Here is a 17,984-nt window from a genome sequence, read left to right as displayed (position 1 = left end):
ATAATCACAGGAATTGGGACCCTTCTCTCCTGCACCCTAGGGTCACGTAGTGTATTATGACATTAAGTCCTGTCAGCATCCAGCCTGTTAGAGCCTCAGCTGCTCAGATGGTGACACAAAAGGTAGAGAAGAGCCCCTTAGAGCACAGCTTGGTGAGACACTGAACCAAGTCAAGCTAGGATCTCCCAGATGGCACGCCATCCCTGGGAGCGGTGCGGGTGGAGGCAGTTGGGCCCAGCAGCTTCTGTGGGCGATGCTTTCGCTGCTGGAGTACACTTTCCTCTGGGAGGTTAGCCAGCAGCTTGATGCGTATTTGCCGTTGAGCAGGGAGAGAAAAGCCGCATTAAATGTGTGGTAAGTGAAAGGCCAGCAGGGGCTGTTCCTTGAGAGGCGGGGGCTGCCTGCCGGCGGCTTTCCTCCCTAGTACCTGCTCAGAGGCGCGTCTCAGCCTCAGTCCTCCTGACACAACGTGGGTGGGGCCCCGAGACTGTGCTCTCAGGAGCTGCTCCCAGAACCTCGCCAGCAAGTGCCGTTTTCTTTTCTGGGAGGCACAGCAAACACTGTCTTTATTTCCCAGACTAGTGGCTGGGTACACGAAATTCGTGCACATTAAAAGGGAATTAATTGCCCTAACCGGTTTGGCCCAGTGGATAGAGCATCGGCCTACGGACTCAAGGGTCCCAGGTTCGATTCCGGTCAAGGGCATGTACCTTGGTTGCGGGCACATCCCCAGTGGGGAGTGTGTGGGAGGCAGCTGATCGATGTTTCTAACTCTCTATCCCTCTTCCTTCCTCTCTGTAAAAAATAAATAAAATATATATTTTTAAAAAGGGAATTAGTGGAGATATTTTAATATTGCTGTTTGCCCTTTCTCTATAATAGAAGTGTGAGAGATGAAAGGAAATTAGTAAAATGTATATGAAAATAATATATAAATTTATTAATAAACAGTAACAAAAGGATATAACAACAACAGAGGCATGATATAAAAACGACAAAAACAACAAAACATGATATAAAAACAACAGTGATGCAAACAATGACTAATAAAGCGATTAAACTTATTCTAATATCTCCCTGTACACCACATTAAGAGTAAAAACACTTCCAGAGTGCTTGACTAATTTCCCTTGTGATGAAGTACTTAGAACTTTAACTGTAACATCACATGCTCTTCAAACTCGAGAGAAAGCAACATATAACTGACCATGTGCAAAAACGGGTTCAGGTAGGAATATGCCTACTTTGTCTAGAGTTTGTCCTTGTGATTTATCAATAGTCATCACAAATGCTGGCATCACGGGAAACCATCGTCGAATCAATTTAAATGGGAGGCCAGTGTCAGATGGGGACAAATTAATTCTTGGAATCAGAACAGCCTCTCCCTCTGCAGATCCTGTTAATACTTCAGCTTTGATAATGTTAGGTCGTAATCTTTTGATAATAAATCTGGTACCATTTCAAAGACCCCATTTACTATTGAGATTTCTCAATAGCATGATGATTGCACCCACTTTCAATTTTAATTTATGACACGGCATTCCCGAAGGAGTAATACTATTAAGAAATTCGATGGGAAAATTTTTCTTTTCAGCATCATCTGTGGAATCAATGGAATCATCACTCAAATATATGTGAAAATCTCCATTGAGTATTTCCAAAATTTCTTTAGTTTTTGAACATGCTCATTTTTTGGACAAAGAATTGCATGTTTAGATATGTGTCCCCTGCAGGTCTCCTCACCTCAGATTTGTCTTTTTTTAAAAAAAAAAAAAAAATGTTTTTATTGATTTTAGAGAGGAAGGGAGAGGGAGAGAGAAACATCAATGATGAAAGGGAATCGTCTATTGGCTGCCTCCTGCACACCCCTCACTGGGGACCAAGCCTGCAACCCAGACAGGTGCCCTGACCGGAATTGAACCGTGACCTCCGGGTTCATAGGTCAGCGCTGGACCACTGAGCCACGTTGGCCGGGCAGATTTGTCTTTTTTGAAATACTCTTCCCTGATGCGTTCCTCTGCGTCACAGCCGTGTGGTAGTGCAGGGGAATTCTAGTCAATTACAGATCCGCTTGGACTTCATGTTTAAAGGCTGTTTCTTTAAAGGACCCTGCCTGTTCAAATTCCACACGCCTGTGGGCTCCTTACAACACCCCTGACTTAAATTAAGTCTAATTCCAAACAGGACACAAGACGTCAAGAAGAGTGTGGCGCTTTGACCCTGTTGGTGATTAGCAGCTCGGGGGCGGGGGGGGCCTGAGGGCATTGTCAGAATCCCATGGAGGATGTAAAGTTTGAAACAGCATATTAATGATCGTGATGGAATCTTTATGTGTTATATTTGGGAAGTGAAAAATACATATAACAGACTAGAATATAACACTCCCCAGGTTTTTATTGGCTGAAGGAGATGGGTTCAGGGAGGAAAAGTTTGTTTATCAAGGGAGGTGTGGGTTGTACACTGACAACCGGGCTCTTTGCTAAGTGGCTATCTTACAGCGATCTCATGCTTTAGATTTTTCCGATTTTTAAAAAATCTTCTCTGCCTTCTAGCTTGGCCCTTTCGTCCTGCTATAGCCGAGTGTACCAAAGCCTCGCCAATCTCATTCACTGGTCGGACCAAGTGATGCTAGAAGGTGTGAACTCAGAAGATAAAGAGATGGTGACAACGGTGAAGGGGGTCATCAAGGCTGTGCTGGATGGAGTGAAGGTACGGTCGGTGCCAGACGTCCTGGGCAGGGACCTGGAGCAGCCTCCTTGCTGGGTGCTCATCACAGAACTTGTCCCGAAAACCTAGTGAATTAGAGTAAACGTCTCTCAGCGTCTCTGGGGTCAGTGTGCTCTGCCTGGTAGCCGTGTCATTCTCTGTGGTACGAAGGGCTCGTCCACCCTTGGGAGAACTCATCTCCCTCTCGTCGGAAAAGCTGCCAGAGCAAGCGGCCTTCACCAAGCGTTGCATTAAGTCTTCAGCGAGGCTTTGTGTGAAAGCTCTGGCTGTGCGTGCTGGCCAGCCGGACAAAATGCAGTGGAAATGGTTTTGCGTTGACTTTCAGCAAGACCCTCAGCATGTCAGCCGCTTCCTTTTCATGTCCTAAACACTCCTGGATCCCTTGTAGAAAAGCAGGATGGAGATGCATAGGAAAGGAAATGGTCTGTGTTTGAAGTCCATGATGTGGTCTGAGAACCTACTTCCCAGGGGAGTCAGAAACAGCATCATAGGACATTACGGATCCTAGTGAAGGTGGGAGCAAAGGCCACAGGATCTGGGATTATTGAGAAAATGCATCCTAGCATGAGGAGCAAGGCAGAATGTAGCGGGAGGGCCTGGAGGTGAGGACTAGGCTGTGAGCAGTGGGAGGGGAGGCCCTGCTGTTATGTGAGACCATCAAAATGTAGTGGGACGGGGGAGGAGCCTGGGATCTGGCTAGGTTTGGAGCCCAGGTTCACCACTTCATGTAGTCAAATCTGTCAATATTTTCCTCTATAGTTTCCCATTTTCCCCAGTCTAACATTACAAAAGTGCCTTTATCCTTCTATAGTTTTAGGCTTTAAAAATGCTTAGATCTTTATCTATGACATGAGGTAAGGATCCAGCTTTATTTTTTGGATGAATAACCTATTTTCCACCTTTATTTTTTAAAAAAATATATTTTATTGATATTTTACAGAGAGGAAGGGAGAGGGATAGAGAGTTGGAAACATCGATGAGAGAGAAACATCGATCAGCTGTAGTGTGTGAACGTGAGCAGTTGACTCGAGTGCTCTGTACCTAAGTTAACTCACCTATAAATTGGGTATGATAACGGTACCATGTGTCACAGTGCGGTAAGAGGGGTTAAATTAGTTAATGCAAGCAAAGCTCTTAGAGCATTACTTGTCACATATCAAACCTTAGCTGCTGTTGATTATTAATTATGTGGTGTGAGACAGATGCCTAAACAGATCTCTTGGCTTGAAAAAAAAGTGTGTCCTCCTCCTTTCTAGACCTTTCCATTCCAAAATTATAGCTGAGGTACTTACCCTGGGTCAAAATGAATTTCTCCCCACTCAGCCATGCTGCTCTTAGTTAACGTTCCCCAGAAGCTCTGGAGAGTAGAGTCAGGACCCCCACGGGTAAACATTTCAGAGGGAAGGTTAAGACACCGTTGCTTAGCATCACCAATTGCTCCAGCATGAGCTGCGGTGGCTGGGAAGGCAGTGCTGCCCACCTCGAGCCTGTGCAGGGCCCTGTGTCTGCTGGGGCCTTGTGGAGTTTATTTAGAGGGAGTCTAGACTAGATGACATCAAAATTTCTCCAATAGCTCCCAGATTCCCTTCGTTTCCAAAGTGATTAGGTCCTACGTTATCTGTTTGGCAGTGAGACTTAAGGGTGCAGCCCAGGGTGGCTGTTGTGTAAGAACTTACATCACATTCCACAATCAAGTTCAGTCACATACACCATCCCATTCGATCTTCCCAGCAGCTCTTTGCAGCCAGCAGGGCACAGTGAGAGCTGGCCTGGGCCACACTCCGTCAGTGGAGGCTGGGGTTCTGGCTCACACAGCCCTGTCTTCCTGTCCAGGCTTCTGGAAATGCTGTTATTGGGCATTGTTAGTTTTCAGGTGACATTGTTAAGGTTTCCCTCTACCAAGTTGATTATGATGAGATGTTCAAAACAAGTGAGAACGTCCAAAATAGAGAGTTTCGTGTGACATTCCTAAGTAGACTCTCTCACTGTATGGGGTGATAGAAAAATTTCTCTGATTTCTCATATTGACCAGGATGAGAGGTAGGGAGGGGAACTATAGATTATGAACCTTTCAGTGTCTAAAAGCAAATAACTTTTCCACAATTGTTTAAAAATATTTTAACCGGAACAGATATTTTCTAGGTGAAGTGCTCTGTAAATTCAGTTTTGTTTCATTTATTCAAGGAACATTTATCAAGAGCTCCCTGTATGCCAGGTAGTGTGATAGAGCCGGGAATATAGTGACAAGCAACACTCACAGTCCCTGACCTGGCAGAGCTTACAGTCTGAAGCGGCCAAGGACAGCACGCAAGAACTGTAGTTCTGTCATTATAACCAGGACCGGTGCTGCAAAGAAGAAATGGCCTGTGTGTGCCCTGGGGGTACAGCTGAGCTTCCTTTCTCAGGATGGTCAGAGATACTTCCCCCAGGAGAGGCAGACAGACTAAAAGCCTGAAGCAGGAGCAGGAATTGGCCTGCATTGTGGGAAGCTTTTTGTAGTTAGAGTCAGTAAAGGCAGCAGGGCCATCAAGACTCTATAATGTTGGCATTTGTTGCTGAGGTCTAATAGTAACAGAGCTAACACTACCCACTCAGTGCTTATAACAACTCTCCAAAGTAGTCATAATCGCCCCTTCAAGGGTGTGGGCAGTGAGACTCAGACCAGTCATCAGTGGTGAGGTCGAGATTCGCACCCAAGGCCTGCTGGACCCCAGGCCCTGTGCACTCCGCATCGCCCTCAGCTGCCGCCCTAGGAAGGAGAAGCATGGTCAGCTGAGGGACTCACATGCTCCACCTCCAAGTCAGCTGGCTACCAGCCTCTCTCGAGGTCCCCTTCAGGCTTAGGACACCTTATCAGCCCATGTCCTAGTTATGTGACAGCCTCCGCGGGCTGAGAGAGATACAGTACATTCACGGGCACGCCATCCCACAGAGAGGAGAGATGCTGGCAGATTCCTCTAAACTGACTCACCGTCTTTCATGTAACTCGTTCAGTTGTTAAATGGGATTTTTTAAAAAAGATTGAAGTGTTTTAACAAACAGGATTACTTTGTTTTGTCCCTGAATGGGGAGTATCATTTATTATTTAACTGCCCCATAAATGTGACTTGTCGGCCCTTTAACTTTGGGCAAGTTACTTCTCTGAGTTTCAAGTAGGTTTTTAAATATTTATCCTGAAGAGCTGATGAATGTTTAAGTAAGATCGTGCATATAAAGTACCTGGTAAGTGCTAGGTGCCCAGTAAAGGGTGGGTAAGTACCGGTAACTGTAGAAATGTTCGTTTCTACAACAGCTCCCATTTACCAACTTCACAAGGATTTGTGGCTCTTTCCCATGTAATTTCACAAATCTCAGGTTAAAAGATAAACCTCTGCTATTATCTGATCTGCCCCAGGCAGTGTTTTACCTGTGGCCGCCCAAGGCACAGAGACACAGTGACTCTCCCAGGAAGGAATGTAAAGGCCTTCACTTTCCTGTTCTCAGCGACCTGCCCAGCCTAGGGCTGGCTGTGTGGGCCGAGCTCCTCCAGGTCAAACACATACCCCAGATAGTCCTTTCGAAACCTACACCCCAATTCCTCCTAACTTTACCATTTACATTGCAGCTTTCTTCTCATCTCAGCCTGGGCTCTGCTCTGTCCTCCTCACATACCTTCTAGGGGGTCTCCTCTGCAGGCCTGAGGCTTTCCCTGGCCTCCCAACTTCCCCTATTCACACAACGTTGTTATTTAGTTTTAAAGCCTCATACTGAGAACCTTGGGGTGGCAGCGGGGGAGCTTTGGAATATCTGCAGTTCTGTCACTACCCAAAATTGGGCTTGTACACCAGATTTACTTTGTGTAACAGGAATATTTTGAAAGAAATGTTCTCCTGACTGTATCAGTTAGGATTAGGTTTGATTACAAGAAATCTATTTTTCTCTTTTATTATTTCTCTTTCATATATCAGAGGCCCAGAGACCAGCCGTTGTGGCTAATATGACAGTTTCACGTATGGTCAGGGCGTAGTCTTCTGCCATTGCTTTCTTGCTGTTCTTGCACATGGATTCTACCTCATGGTACATTATGGCTGCTGCCCCTCCATTCATTAGGACCACATTCCACCCAGCAAGGAGAGAGGGAGCAGGAAGCTGTGCCCTCTCCATTTTAGAGTACTTCGTCACAGGCCTCACAAAACTGTCACTTAACATTTTACCTGACCTAGACACATGCCCAGTAAAATTCTCTTCATAAGGAAGAACAGATATTGTGGGGCACCTTGCTGTCTGCCACACTGGCATTTCAAATAAGCCATCTCTTTTTATTCCTCATTCAGCCTATTTTTTAAATTGTGGATGAAATTTTCAAACATTTGCCGAAAAAAGAGAATCATGTAATGAAGCCTCATCACATGGCTCCCACAGGTGTCCTCTGGCGGCTAGTCCTGTTTCTTCTGGGTCTCCACCTGCTCCCTGGCTAATTGGAAGCAGACCCAGCCACCACCTCCTTTCCTCTGTAAATAGCGTGATACATAGCTTCGAACAAGACCAACTATTTCTGTAAAGGGCCAGAGAGTGAATATTTTAGGCTTCTCAGGCTACATATATAGTCTCCATTGCATATTTTTGCTTTACATTTTAAATTTAAATTTTCTTTAATAAAGCATTCTTACCTTGAGGGCCTTCCAAAAAGCAAGGCCGGGGCTGGATTTGGCCTGCAGGGTGTAGTTGGCTGCTTTTAAACAGTTTTTCAATTCAGGATCCAAGGGAAATCCATACTGCAGTTCATTAATATAATATACTGGAGGCCCAGTGCATGAAAATTCATGCACTTGCAAGGGGGGGGGGCGTCCTTCAGCCTGGCCTGTGCTCTCTCACAGTCTGGGACCCCTCAGGGGATGTCCACCTGCCAGCTTAGGCCTGATCCCCCGGGGAGCAGGCCTCAGCTGGCAGTCAGACATCCCTCTGGAAGCCCAGGAGCCCTCGGGGCATGTCTGACTGCAGCTTAGGCCCGCTCCCCACGCTGGCCTAAGCCAAGGTGGACACCCTTAGCGCTGCCAAGGAGGCGGGAGAGGTTCCTGCCATCACTGCTGTGCTCACAGCCATCAGCCAGATTTGTGGCCAAGCAGAGCTCCCCCTGTGGGAGTGCACTGACCACCAGGGGGCAGCTCGTGCATCGAGCATCTGCACCCTGGTGGTCAGTGTGCATCATAGTGACTGGTCCTTCCTGGCCTTGGGGTCAATTTGCATATTACCCTTTTATTATACAGGATGTCTACAGTTTCCCCTCCTCTCTAGTTTTCTCCTTGCAACTTACTTGTGTTTTTAGAAAGAGTTATTGCTCCTAAAAGTCCCCTACATTCTGGACTTCGCTGATTCTACCTGTGCAGTCTTGTTTACTGTGTGTCTCTGTCCCTTGAGTTTCCTGTGAATCAGAGGTGGGCTAGGATTTGGGGTTTTTGTATTTGGAGAATGCTCTGTAGGTGATGCCGTGGGCTTCCACCAAGAGGCACCGGTCCCTTTCGATGATGTTAATAGCTGTTGGTGGTGATTGCCTGGGCCCATTAACTCATTAGGGTTTGTGAAAGGGTGCCTTCCTTATTCTCTGTCACTCTTCCTGCGTTACCCGTGACAGAGAACTTCCCCTTGTCAGCGTGTGGTTATCCCAAGTTGCAGTTCTCAGGGAAGCCAGGGGCGGCGCTTCATTCTCCCTTCATTTTCCAGACAGCGAAGCAGTGAGTGTGTCCAGGCATCCTCTGCTCTGAGGAACTGAGGTGGTTAAAATATTCTGAACGCGTGCATTTAAGTCTGCGATGGTCTAGCTCACGGCCGGTATTCTGGATGATGCCCAGGTCCCGTCCCTGACTGGTGAAAGCTCCATGTTTCCGGGTTCCTTTTGAGGTGACCCTGGAGCCCTTTGGTGCTTTCCCACTTTCTGGTATGAAAAGAACCTTGAGGCCTCTTCTTGTGCTCATTGATTGATTGATTTTAGGTGATGGTTTTATTGAAATGTAATTTCCATGCCATACGATTCACCCATTTAAAATGTACAATTTAATGATTTTAGTGTATTCACAGAGTTGTGCAATCATCACCACAGTTTTAGAACATTTCATCACTTCAGGAAGTAACCCCAAACCTTCTCCCATTTCTTCCCATTCCCCCATCCCCAGGCAGCCACTGACTACTTCCTGTCTCTAGATTAGCCTATTCCGGACCTTTCGTATAAATGGAGTCATGTACTGTGTGGCCTTTCGTGACTGGCTCCTGTCACTTAGCATCATGTTTTTAAAGTTTATCCGTGTTCTAGACTGTATCACTACTTCATTTCTTTTTATTGCCAAGTAATATTCCATCGTGTAGACACACCACCTATTATTTATTCAGGGACAGCTTGACATTTGGGTTGTTTGCCCTTTTGGGCCATTATGAGGAATGCTGCTGTGAACGTTTGCATACGAGGTTTTGTGTGGATGTATGTTTTCATTTCTCTTGGGCACACACCTAGGAGTGCAGTTACAGTAACTATGCTTGACCGTGTGACAAACTGCCAGACTTCCTTCCAGAGCAGCTGCCTCGTTTCACTGCCCAGCAGCCGTGAGCGTCCGGTTCTCCCCTCCCCGACGCTTGTCGTCGTTCTGAACCTAGCATCCCTAGTGGGTGCAGTGGGAGCCTTACGGTTTGGATTTGCATTTCTCTGATGGTTAATGATGTTGAGCATTTTCGTGTCATTTGTGTATCTTTGGGAAACTAACAGTGGGCACCAGAGCCGGACTTGGATTCCTCCAAGGTCATTGAAGGTGGAAGCGTCTCTGGGGTCATTTTCAGTGGAATAAAATGGACATAGAAATACAGTACTAGGGATTTAGAAGGCATTTCCATTCAGGATCCAAGGGAATGCCAAGGGGTCACCACTGGCGTTTCGGTGACCTGGCAGTTGTCTGGTTCAGTCACGACTGTGGACGCAGTCTTTCCTCACCTGCCCCTCAGGAGGACTGAAAAGTGTGACATCTTCTCGGGGACCTGCCTTCTGTCGGGGGAGTGGGGCTCTCGCCAGGTCACCGTGGAGGGCTCTGAATGAGATCAGGGTGTTGGCATGGTAGCGACATATGTGCACACTCAAGGGTCCTCTGTCTGTGAAGGTGAAGGCCAGGTGAGACTAAAGGCCTCCACTGGTCTCTTCGAGCTGGCTGGGTGGTGAAAAAGAAAGCTAGCTGCCCCTCTCACCCCGCTCCCGCACAGGCCAGCGACGGGTGGGATGCAGAGCCGCTGCCTTCTCCACAGCCATGAGATTGTCTGGAACGCGGTGCGTGCTCGCACATGTCTGCCTGTCGCTCCGTGATGCTTTTTCCAGCGTTCGTTAGTTGAGTGCGTCCAGCTGCTTCTCCAGAAGATGACATTCTAATTATAATTGCTCACGATTCAGTGAAGAATTTGTGGAATTTTTCCTACGTCAGCAGCTGCAAGTACGCAGGCTTCTCTCTGTTCCCGTTGCCCTGCTCATAAAGCATGAATGTGGGGTATCCACCATCCTGTGGCCTGGCCTCTGGCTCCCCCCGATGCCACCATGCTCTTCTGTGTGGCCTGGGGACAACCTTAAAGGACAGGCTGCTTTCCCTTCCTCCCCTGGCCGTGGGCCGCAGCCTGCACTCCACTTGCCAGCTCTCCATGTCAGTAACCCCAGCCAGGAAGCTCTTCCTTACAGATTTGTGGGATTTCCTTTAACTTGTAAGTTGTGATAACAGGAAAATAGTGACCTTCTTTCGTCGTCCAGTACTTGGATTGCAGAGATCTCAGTTCCCTGCGTGTCTCTGAGAACAAGTGTCACTTGATAGACGGTGACACGGCACTGGGTCCATGGGTCTGCCTGTGTGTGCTGATGTTCTAAATTAGTATTCCAGAAGTAATGCATGTGACGCATGTTCCTTGTAGAAAAGTTAGGACAGGTGGAGAATCAAAGACAGTGTATTCCTCGTCTTTCCATGCTGTCACACGCTCTTGTTGTGAGTTGGTTCTTAAAGGCAATCTAATGGTCCATCGTTTAGTTCTATCGTAATTTATATAATCAGTGCCTTGTATTGAATATTTAATTATGGAAAATGGAGCAGTCTAATTGTATCTATTACATAGGATGTGGTGATGGCCATCGTTTCTGGTTTAATTTTTACACACATCCATGACTTTTTTCCTTGGCTAAATTATTATAAAAATAATGCAGATATTTAGGGTGCTTGGTATACACTGACAAGTCGTCCTCTAGACAGGCTGTCCAAAGCATTATGCCATTTGCTAGACCTGGGAGTTTCTATTTTAGTACCACCGAAGCTGGAGACTCTCTAATGATTAGTGACTATTGCTGTTTACATCTGTGAACTTCGATATTTCTTTTTTCTAGTTTGGTTGTTCTTGAAAAAATCCTGGCTCTAGGGAGGATGTTACCTCTCTGCCTTATCACATGGGTTGTGATTCCTATGAGTGGCATTTTGAGTTTGGAGAGACGTTGCGACTGATTTAGGGACTCGTTGCTGCATTACCCACAGTGTCCATGTTGCCTCCTCTGGCTGTGACTTTCTAAATCAGACGTTCATGCTGGGATGTCCCTCCCCCAGAAAATGGATGCAGAAATTGTGGGGCTGTCTGTCCCCTGGAATACAACTCAGGAATAAGAAAGAACAGACTAATCGTGGCTATAAAAATGTAGTGCATACTGAGCAAAAGACAGAGCAGGGGCAGAGTGGACTGGGAGCTGGGCCTGGGAGGGCTGCGGAAATGAGGACAGTCATGGGCACAGTTTCTGTTGGAGATGATGAAAAGTCCTCAAATGGATTGTGTTGACAGTTGCACCACTCCATGCACAGGCTAAAAACCACTGAACTGTACATTCTGAAAGGCTGAATTTTATGGCATGTGAGTTGGGTGCCCATAAAGCTGTTCAGAAAGAGAAAATGGACACAAAAGAGAACATACTGTGTGATGCCATTCACATCAAGTTCTAGGCAGAAGTGACCTGAGAAGCAAAAGTTAGAGTGGAGTCAGGCAGATTGACAGAGCGGTTGGTGGAAATGATCTGTATTTTCCGAGTGGTTCTTATCGGGGTATAGGCGATCGTCAAAGCTCATCTGGGGGAAATGCATTCCAATGAAAAACAGGTAGACCCTGATGCCATCTTTTCCTCCCCCGGCCCCTCTCCTGCTTCTCCTTCTTTTCTGTTTTAAAAAGTATTTTTTAAAGTTATTTCTTTGCTAGGTGGCATGCCCTGAATTAGCTGTCCATTGACAAAGATCCCAGCCCGTCACCTCAGTATACCAGCTGCTGCCACACCCATACCCAGCTCACTTTGCAAAACCACTTCCCCCGAAGCCAGAGGTGTGGTCATTAGTAGGCCGCGTCCTGCACAGGATAGAACAGCTTTGGAGAAGTAAAGAGTAATTCTCCCACAAACGGACTGGAATCTGTTCTACCAGGGGAATTACACTGAGTGCTAAACCCAGTCATTGTGAGACAATGGGGTTTGTCATTTCCCCCTTCCAAGAGGAAGTACCTTGATGCATTTGAAACTTCTCGACATGCTCTGAAGATATTTTTGGAGGGCAGGGGACATTTTGGGAAGTCAGGCAGATTACCTAAGTCAAAGAATGCTTGCATTTATGGTGTGTGGGGAATCTGTAGGCACAAAGATGTGAGACTCGGGAGTAGATGGCATCTGGTTGTGCAAATTGTACAAACTCAGCAGTGGGGACCCATCCTCACGCCTCACTGCTTTCTCCTCTGTGGGGTGTAGGAGCTGGTCAGGGGCATCGAGAAGGAGGGGCATCCGTCTCCAACAAGCCCAGTGAAACCCAGCTCCCCAGCCTGCAAGCCCGAGGGGTAAGTGCTGACTAACCCTCCAGCCACTGTGCTCACGTTGGCTCTACACTCGAATGGCAGCCAGATCGGGCTGCCACGTTGGGCAGGTTGTTTGCAGCCCACATTCGTTTTTCAGTGAGTTCCGGTTAGTGCCTGTGTTACTCTGAAGTGTGTACAGTTCACACATGCCTTGAAGTATTTCCTGGTCTCAAGGTTAATGGTCACTGGGGACTCTTTCTAAGGATAGTGTGTGAGTGGCCCAGTGACCCACACTTTCTGTTTCTTGACCACCGTTCCCTAATTGGAAGAACTTGGGGAAGAAGGTTGGGTTTGGGGGATTTGACTTTATCTACTACAGGCCCCAAGTACAGACATAGAATAAGTGTGGAGCATTTTAAAAAGCCTTTAGATCATCTCATTGAAGGATTCCTTTTACAGACAAGGAAACTAAAATGCAGTCAAGGGGACCTGGCCAGGCCTCTGTTGTTTGTTGGTGATCAAACCACACTTGCAAGCCCACCTCTAAGTCATCTGCCCGCCTGGTCACATCCTGACCCTCTTTGGACCTGTGTGCTCTGTAACCTTCTGTAACCCGAGTTCTTTGCAATTCTCAGCCAGTCTGAGCTCCCCCTGACAGACAGAGAGATGGAGATTCTGAACAAGACAACCGGCATGTCACAGTCGACCGAGCTGCTCCCAGATTCTACTGATGAAGAGGTCGCACCCCCCAAACCCCCCCTACCTGGCATTCGGGTGGTTGATAATAGGTAATTTTCTATTTTCCTAGCACTCGCCTCTGTTTATGACATCATTTGATGGAGGGATGGGTAGAATGAGGTGAAAAGACAGTGCCATTAGGGTAAGAACTGGAGGCCAGCTCCTTGCTTTCTGGAAGCCTTGGAAGTTTGACCTTTCTCAGACGGGGCTTCTGGGAGACAGGGCCCAGCCCCAGCGCCCGCCTCCCCCGCACTCCTGGAACTCCCAGCGGCTTGCCTTTTAGCCTTGGCCAAGCGAAAACTGGTCCAATTCCTCACAAAAGGAACAGAAAGGGTTTTTCTGGTTGTAGTTTTTTTGGCAGGTCTGATAGGTTTGTTTTGGCAGAAGGGCAGTGGGGCGGGAGTTGAAAGTGTGAAAAGTAGCTGTGAAGTGTCTTAATAATGAATAATGCTCTACCTTATATCTGTTTAAAGAGTTTTGTTTGGGCTGTTGGTCTGATGGGAATTCTTGATTTGCTTCAGTCCTCCGCCAGCATTGCCACCGAAGAAAAGGCAGTCGGCTCCATCCCCAACCCGCGTGGCCGTTGTGGCCCCCATGAGTCGAGCCACCAGTGGCTCCAGCTTGCCTGTCGGAATTAATAGGCAGGTAATGCAGCCCCATCCAGGAAGGCCAGCCAGGCTCTGGGTTGGGAATGTGTCTCCTCCGTCCCCTGCCTTAGTCACCACAGGCTCTCAGGCGCTGGAAGTTTCTCTACAGGATGAGGGGTGGGGGCAGGGGGTGGGGAGGCTGGAGCCCAGGGCTCCAAGCACATCTGAGCTCAGCCCTAGGCCCTCCCCCACACACTCCAGCATTCCTGGAGGCTGCTTGCTGGAAGTCACAGGTGTGGCGTGTTCTGCTTACCTCAAAGGCTGGCCTTTCCCTCTGGTTTTCCCGCTGGCGGTAGATTCTTCTCCAAGTAAACATTCCAGTTCCCTCCCCCTCTCTGCCACCGTTTCTCAGAAGAAGTGACTCGGTTGTTTTATTTTTGCACACAAGGATTTTGACGGGGACTGTTATGCCCAGAGGCGCCTGTCAGGAGGCAGTCACTCCTACGGGGGAGAGTCGCCCCGCCTGTCCCCCTGCAGCAGCATCGGCAAGCTCAGCAGGTCGGACGAGCAGCTGTCCTCTCTGGACAGGGACAGCGGGCAGTGCTCCCGGAACACAAGCTGTGAAACACTAGGTGAGCGGCCGGCGGCGTCACCCTCCTATCTCCTCGTTCGGTGGCTTCTTTGGGGTCGTGTGGCGATGCCAGTCATTCAGAGCCTGGCCTCCATTTCCTCACCTGCACATGAGGATACCAAAATCCGTCTCTGGAGGAGTTTGAAAGTTGAGATGAAGTAACAATGTGAAAGATATGAACCCCGGGGAGATGCTCCCGTGTCGCTGTTACTACAGCTAATCTGTCGCTGTGCAATTTGACTCCCTTTGCCAAAATTAAGAACCATCTGTGCTCTGAGCTGTAAGCTGTAAGCGACTGCGCCCTCGTTGGTGCTGACCTCCTGTAGCGTGGGCTGGGGAAGTCTGAAAGGCAGTTGGGTGTGAGGCTGTGAGCATCAGCCGCTCGTGTCCGTGAACTGGAGATCTCACTTCGGAGAGTTCACCTTCAGAACGTAATCAGATTGACAACAAGGTTGCCGTCCAGGGACGTTGATCTCGACAATATTAGGACCAGTGATTGCCGGAAATATCTGACTATATTTTATAAAAAGGGTTAGGAAATCAGGCAAATTTGATAAAGCAATTTGGTGGAATGATATATAGCTATTATAAATCAATTGTGTAAAACAAAATAAAAAAAATGGAAAAAATCAATTGTGATCTATTGATCAGCAGACAAAATCCTAGACCACTTACATAGTTCAGTGAAAGAAGAAAGAATTCAGTGGGGAGGGGCCTTTTGAGGAAATACATCAATTGTAAGCAGGTGACAGTTAGATTGCTGGACTTCGGGTGGTTTTGACATTTGCCACATTTTTGTAGTGATCGTGCATTTTGTTTTTACTTTTTAATCTTCACCCACGGATACATTTTTTTATTTTAGGGGGAGAGAGAGAGAGAGAGACATCAATCAAGTTGCCCCTCCTATGCACCCCAAGCAGGGATCAAACCTAAAACCTAGGTATGTGCCCTGACCAGGAATCAAACCGATGACCTCTCGGTGCATGGGATAGTTGCTCAACCAACAGAGCCACCCAGCCACAGAGCATTTTCTTTTTAACTCAGAAATTCAAAACAGACAGGAAAAAATCAAGGACAGTAGTCATATTCCCATCTGTTCTTGTTGTTACAAGCAGTGAGAAGAATGGAGAATAGAAAAGAAAGCACGGGCCTGTCTAGAGGAGACGGGAAACACGTTTTTTGTCCCGCTGTACTGAACAGGATTGGGCAGCAGCAGGGGGTGGGGTCCTTCCTTTCTGTGGGGTCTTGTGGCTGACAGGTGTGTCTTTCCTGTTGTGAATGCAGATCATTATGATCCTGACTACGAATTCCTTCAGCAAGACCTCTCCAACGCGGACCAGATACCTCAGCAAGTGGCCTGTAACCTTAGCCCGTTGCCGGAGGCCTTGGGAGAGTCTGGGTCTCCATTTCTCGGCCATCCTTTCCAGTTGCCTCTTGGCAGCTGCCCCCAGCCAGACGGGCCCTTAGCCCCAGGACAGCAGACGGACACGCCGCCTGCCCTCCCCGAGAAGAAGCGCAGGAGTGCGGCCTCCCAGACCTCGGACAGCTCTGGCTCCCGCGTGTCCTATGAGCGGCACCCCTCCCAATACGACAACATCTCCGAGGACGACCTGCAGAACCCGGCCTTGGTGCAGCCCGCCCCCTTCACGCCCTTTGCTGCTATTCTCCCCTTCCAGCAAGGAGGCTCCTCAGCCTCTGTCGAATTTGTGAGTGACTTCACTGCTCCTGAATCAGCGGGTGACCCAGAAAAACCGCCTCCTCTACCAGAGAAGAAAAACAAACACAGTAAGCCTTGTCGAGCTGTCAGGAGGCACATTTTGTCACCTAAATTGGTGGTATGTTATGTGTAATTAGACCAGAACCAACCCACTGGGTTCATAAGTTCATAAAAGGTAGAACACAGGTACGTGGGCACTTCTGGGAGCCTTGTTATGTCACTTCAGTAGTGGTGATTGATTGTAACGCCTGGGTGGCTGACCTCTTTATGGCTCCTGTACAATCTCAGGCCTGGTCTCCAGGAATTTGGCCTGTTGTAGATGGAAGTCAGTTGATCTCCGGGCCTGCATACATGGTGACAGAGAAACAAGTGTCAGGGATTCAGGGCACCATGACAGCAAGATGTGGGTGAAGCGGGAGGCATGTGAATGTCGGGAGAGTTCCTGCAGCCCCGGGGGGACTCTCTCAGGGCCCCTGAATGGACCAGTTATAATACTAGAGGCCCGATGCACGCTGCCTCTGCCTCATCCAGAAGGTCATCGGTCTAAGTAGCATATTACGCTTTTATTATAGATGATGTTATTGGGGCCCAGGGGTGGGGCTGAAATTTTGGTCATATTTTGAATATTTCAACTGTGTATTTGCCATCATACTAAGTAGAGTTCCACTGGACATTGTCTTTTCTGCTGGTTCCCCACTGCTCCACGCTGCCTGTCTGCCTCCTGAGCCCTTCCCAGTTCACCGGCACAGCTCTGCTCCGTTTTTCTTGGCAGCCTGCTGTCACCATTTAGATGTGTGTGTGGCCACGTCAGCCCCACACAGCGTTCCCTGGCCTCAGGTGCCACATCCAGCAGACAGCGCCTGCATTCCAGGTTCCCCAGGTTGGGCCCCTCCCAGACAAGAGGAGGTCTGGCCCGTTAGCCGCAGCAGGACTGACCCAGGGGCCATGGGAAGGAGGCCCCCGAGGATGGGTCGTGTACATTGCCTCGTTAGAAACCAGGGCACTTAGGAGGAAGCTGCAGTGGCAGCACCAGGAACACGACCTCCTTCACCTCCCTCCACAGAGCGTTTCAGAGCTCTTGGCCCTCCCCTCCCCCGCCTTCCCTTGTCTTGAGCAGCATGCCGATTGGGACTCACACCTTTCCTTTCCTTTCCTTTTCTGGAATCCTTTGAACCCAGAACTCAGGGCAGGATTGCATCTGTGCAAACCGCATCTGTGGTGCTGCCTGGCCGAGGAGCCAGGACCACCCTGCCGGCCTTCAGGACAGGTGCAGGCGGCAGCCCTGTGGGGTGGTGTGAAGGGAAGGGAGAGAGAGGTAGCCACTGTTTTCTTAGAACAAGCAATTGTCCGGCAATGTTTCCATTGACTTAGGCTTTGTTCTACGCGTCAGTGTCTGTAGCGCCTGTGCCTGCAAACCTGTCGAACCTGCCGAGAGCTTGCGGGGTCTGGGCTAAAGCTCCACTCGCCTGCATACGGCTCCTTACTGCGCCCTGGCCGGAGGGGGGTCACGAGCCTCCGTTTTATAGATGAGGAACCCGGAGCCCAGAGGAACTGAGCCTTGCCCAAGATCTGGGCTGCAGAGCAGGCCTGTGCTCCCAGCGCGGTGCCCGCCTCCCACTCCGACAGGCAGGGATCCCTCCTCGCTGAGATCCCGTTCAGGTGGTGACCCCATGCAGCAGGTCGTCTTTTCTGTGCCCTGTGAGGATCCCAAAGGACTGCGGCTCTCTAGGGCTTGGTCCTCCTTCACTTCCTGAGGGGCCCTCTGCCACCTCCAGCCTGCAAC

At 48.7% G+C, this 17,984-nt stretch overlaps 1 protein-coding gene across 3 annotated transcripts in view; it reads left to right on the top strand.

Moving 5' to 3' along the window:
- Positions 1 to 17,984, top strand: part of RAPGEF1 (Rap guanine nucleotide exchange factor 1) — a 111,090-nt gene that overhangs the window by 56,746 nt on the left and 36,360 nt on the right. For all 3 annotated transcript variants that reach the window (XM_059658360.1, XM_059658362.1, XM_059658361.1), the window contains exons 5-10: positions 2,553 to 2,709; positions 12,485 to 12,570; positions 13,164 to 13,316; positions 13,788 to 13,911; positions 14,302 to 14,485; positions 15,769 to 16,269. In XM_059658360.1, coding sequence (XP_059514343.1) covers positions 2,553 to 2,709; positions 12,485 to 12,570; positions 13,164 to 13,316; positions 13,788 to 13,911; positions 14,302 to 14,485; positions 15,769 to 16,269 — 1,205 coding nt within the window. The remainder of the gene's footprint in view (positions 1 to 2,552; positions 2,710 to 12,484; positions 12,571 to 13,163; positions 13,317 to 13,787; positions 13,912 to 14,301; positions 14,486 to 15,768; positions 16,270 to 17,984) is intronic.

The sequence above is a fragment of the Myotis daubentonii genome, chromosome 11 (assembly GCF_963259705.1).
Source record: "Myotis daubentonii chromosome 11, mMyoDau2.1, whole genome shotgun sequence".
In the NCBI taxonomy this organism is placed as follows: domain Eukaryota; kingdom Metazoa; phylum Chordata; class Mammalia; order Chiroptera; family Vespertilionidae; genus Myotis; species Myotis daubentonii.
This window is presented reverse-complemented; position numbering and strand designations above follow the sequence as displayed.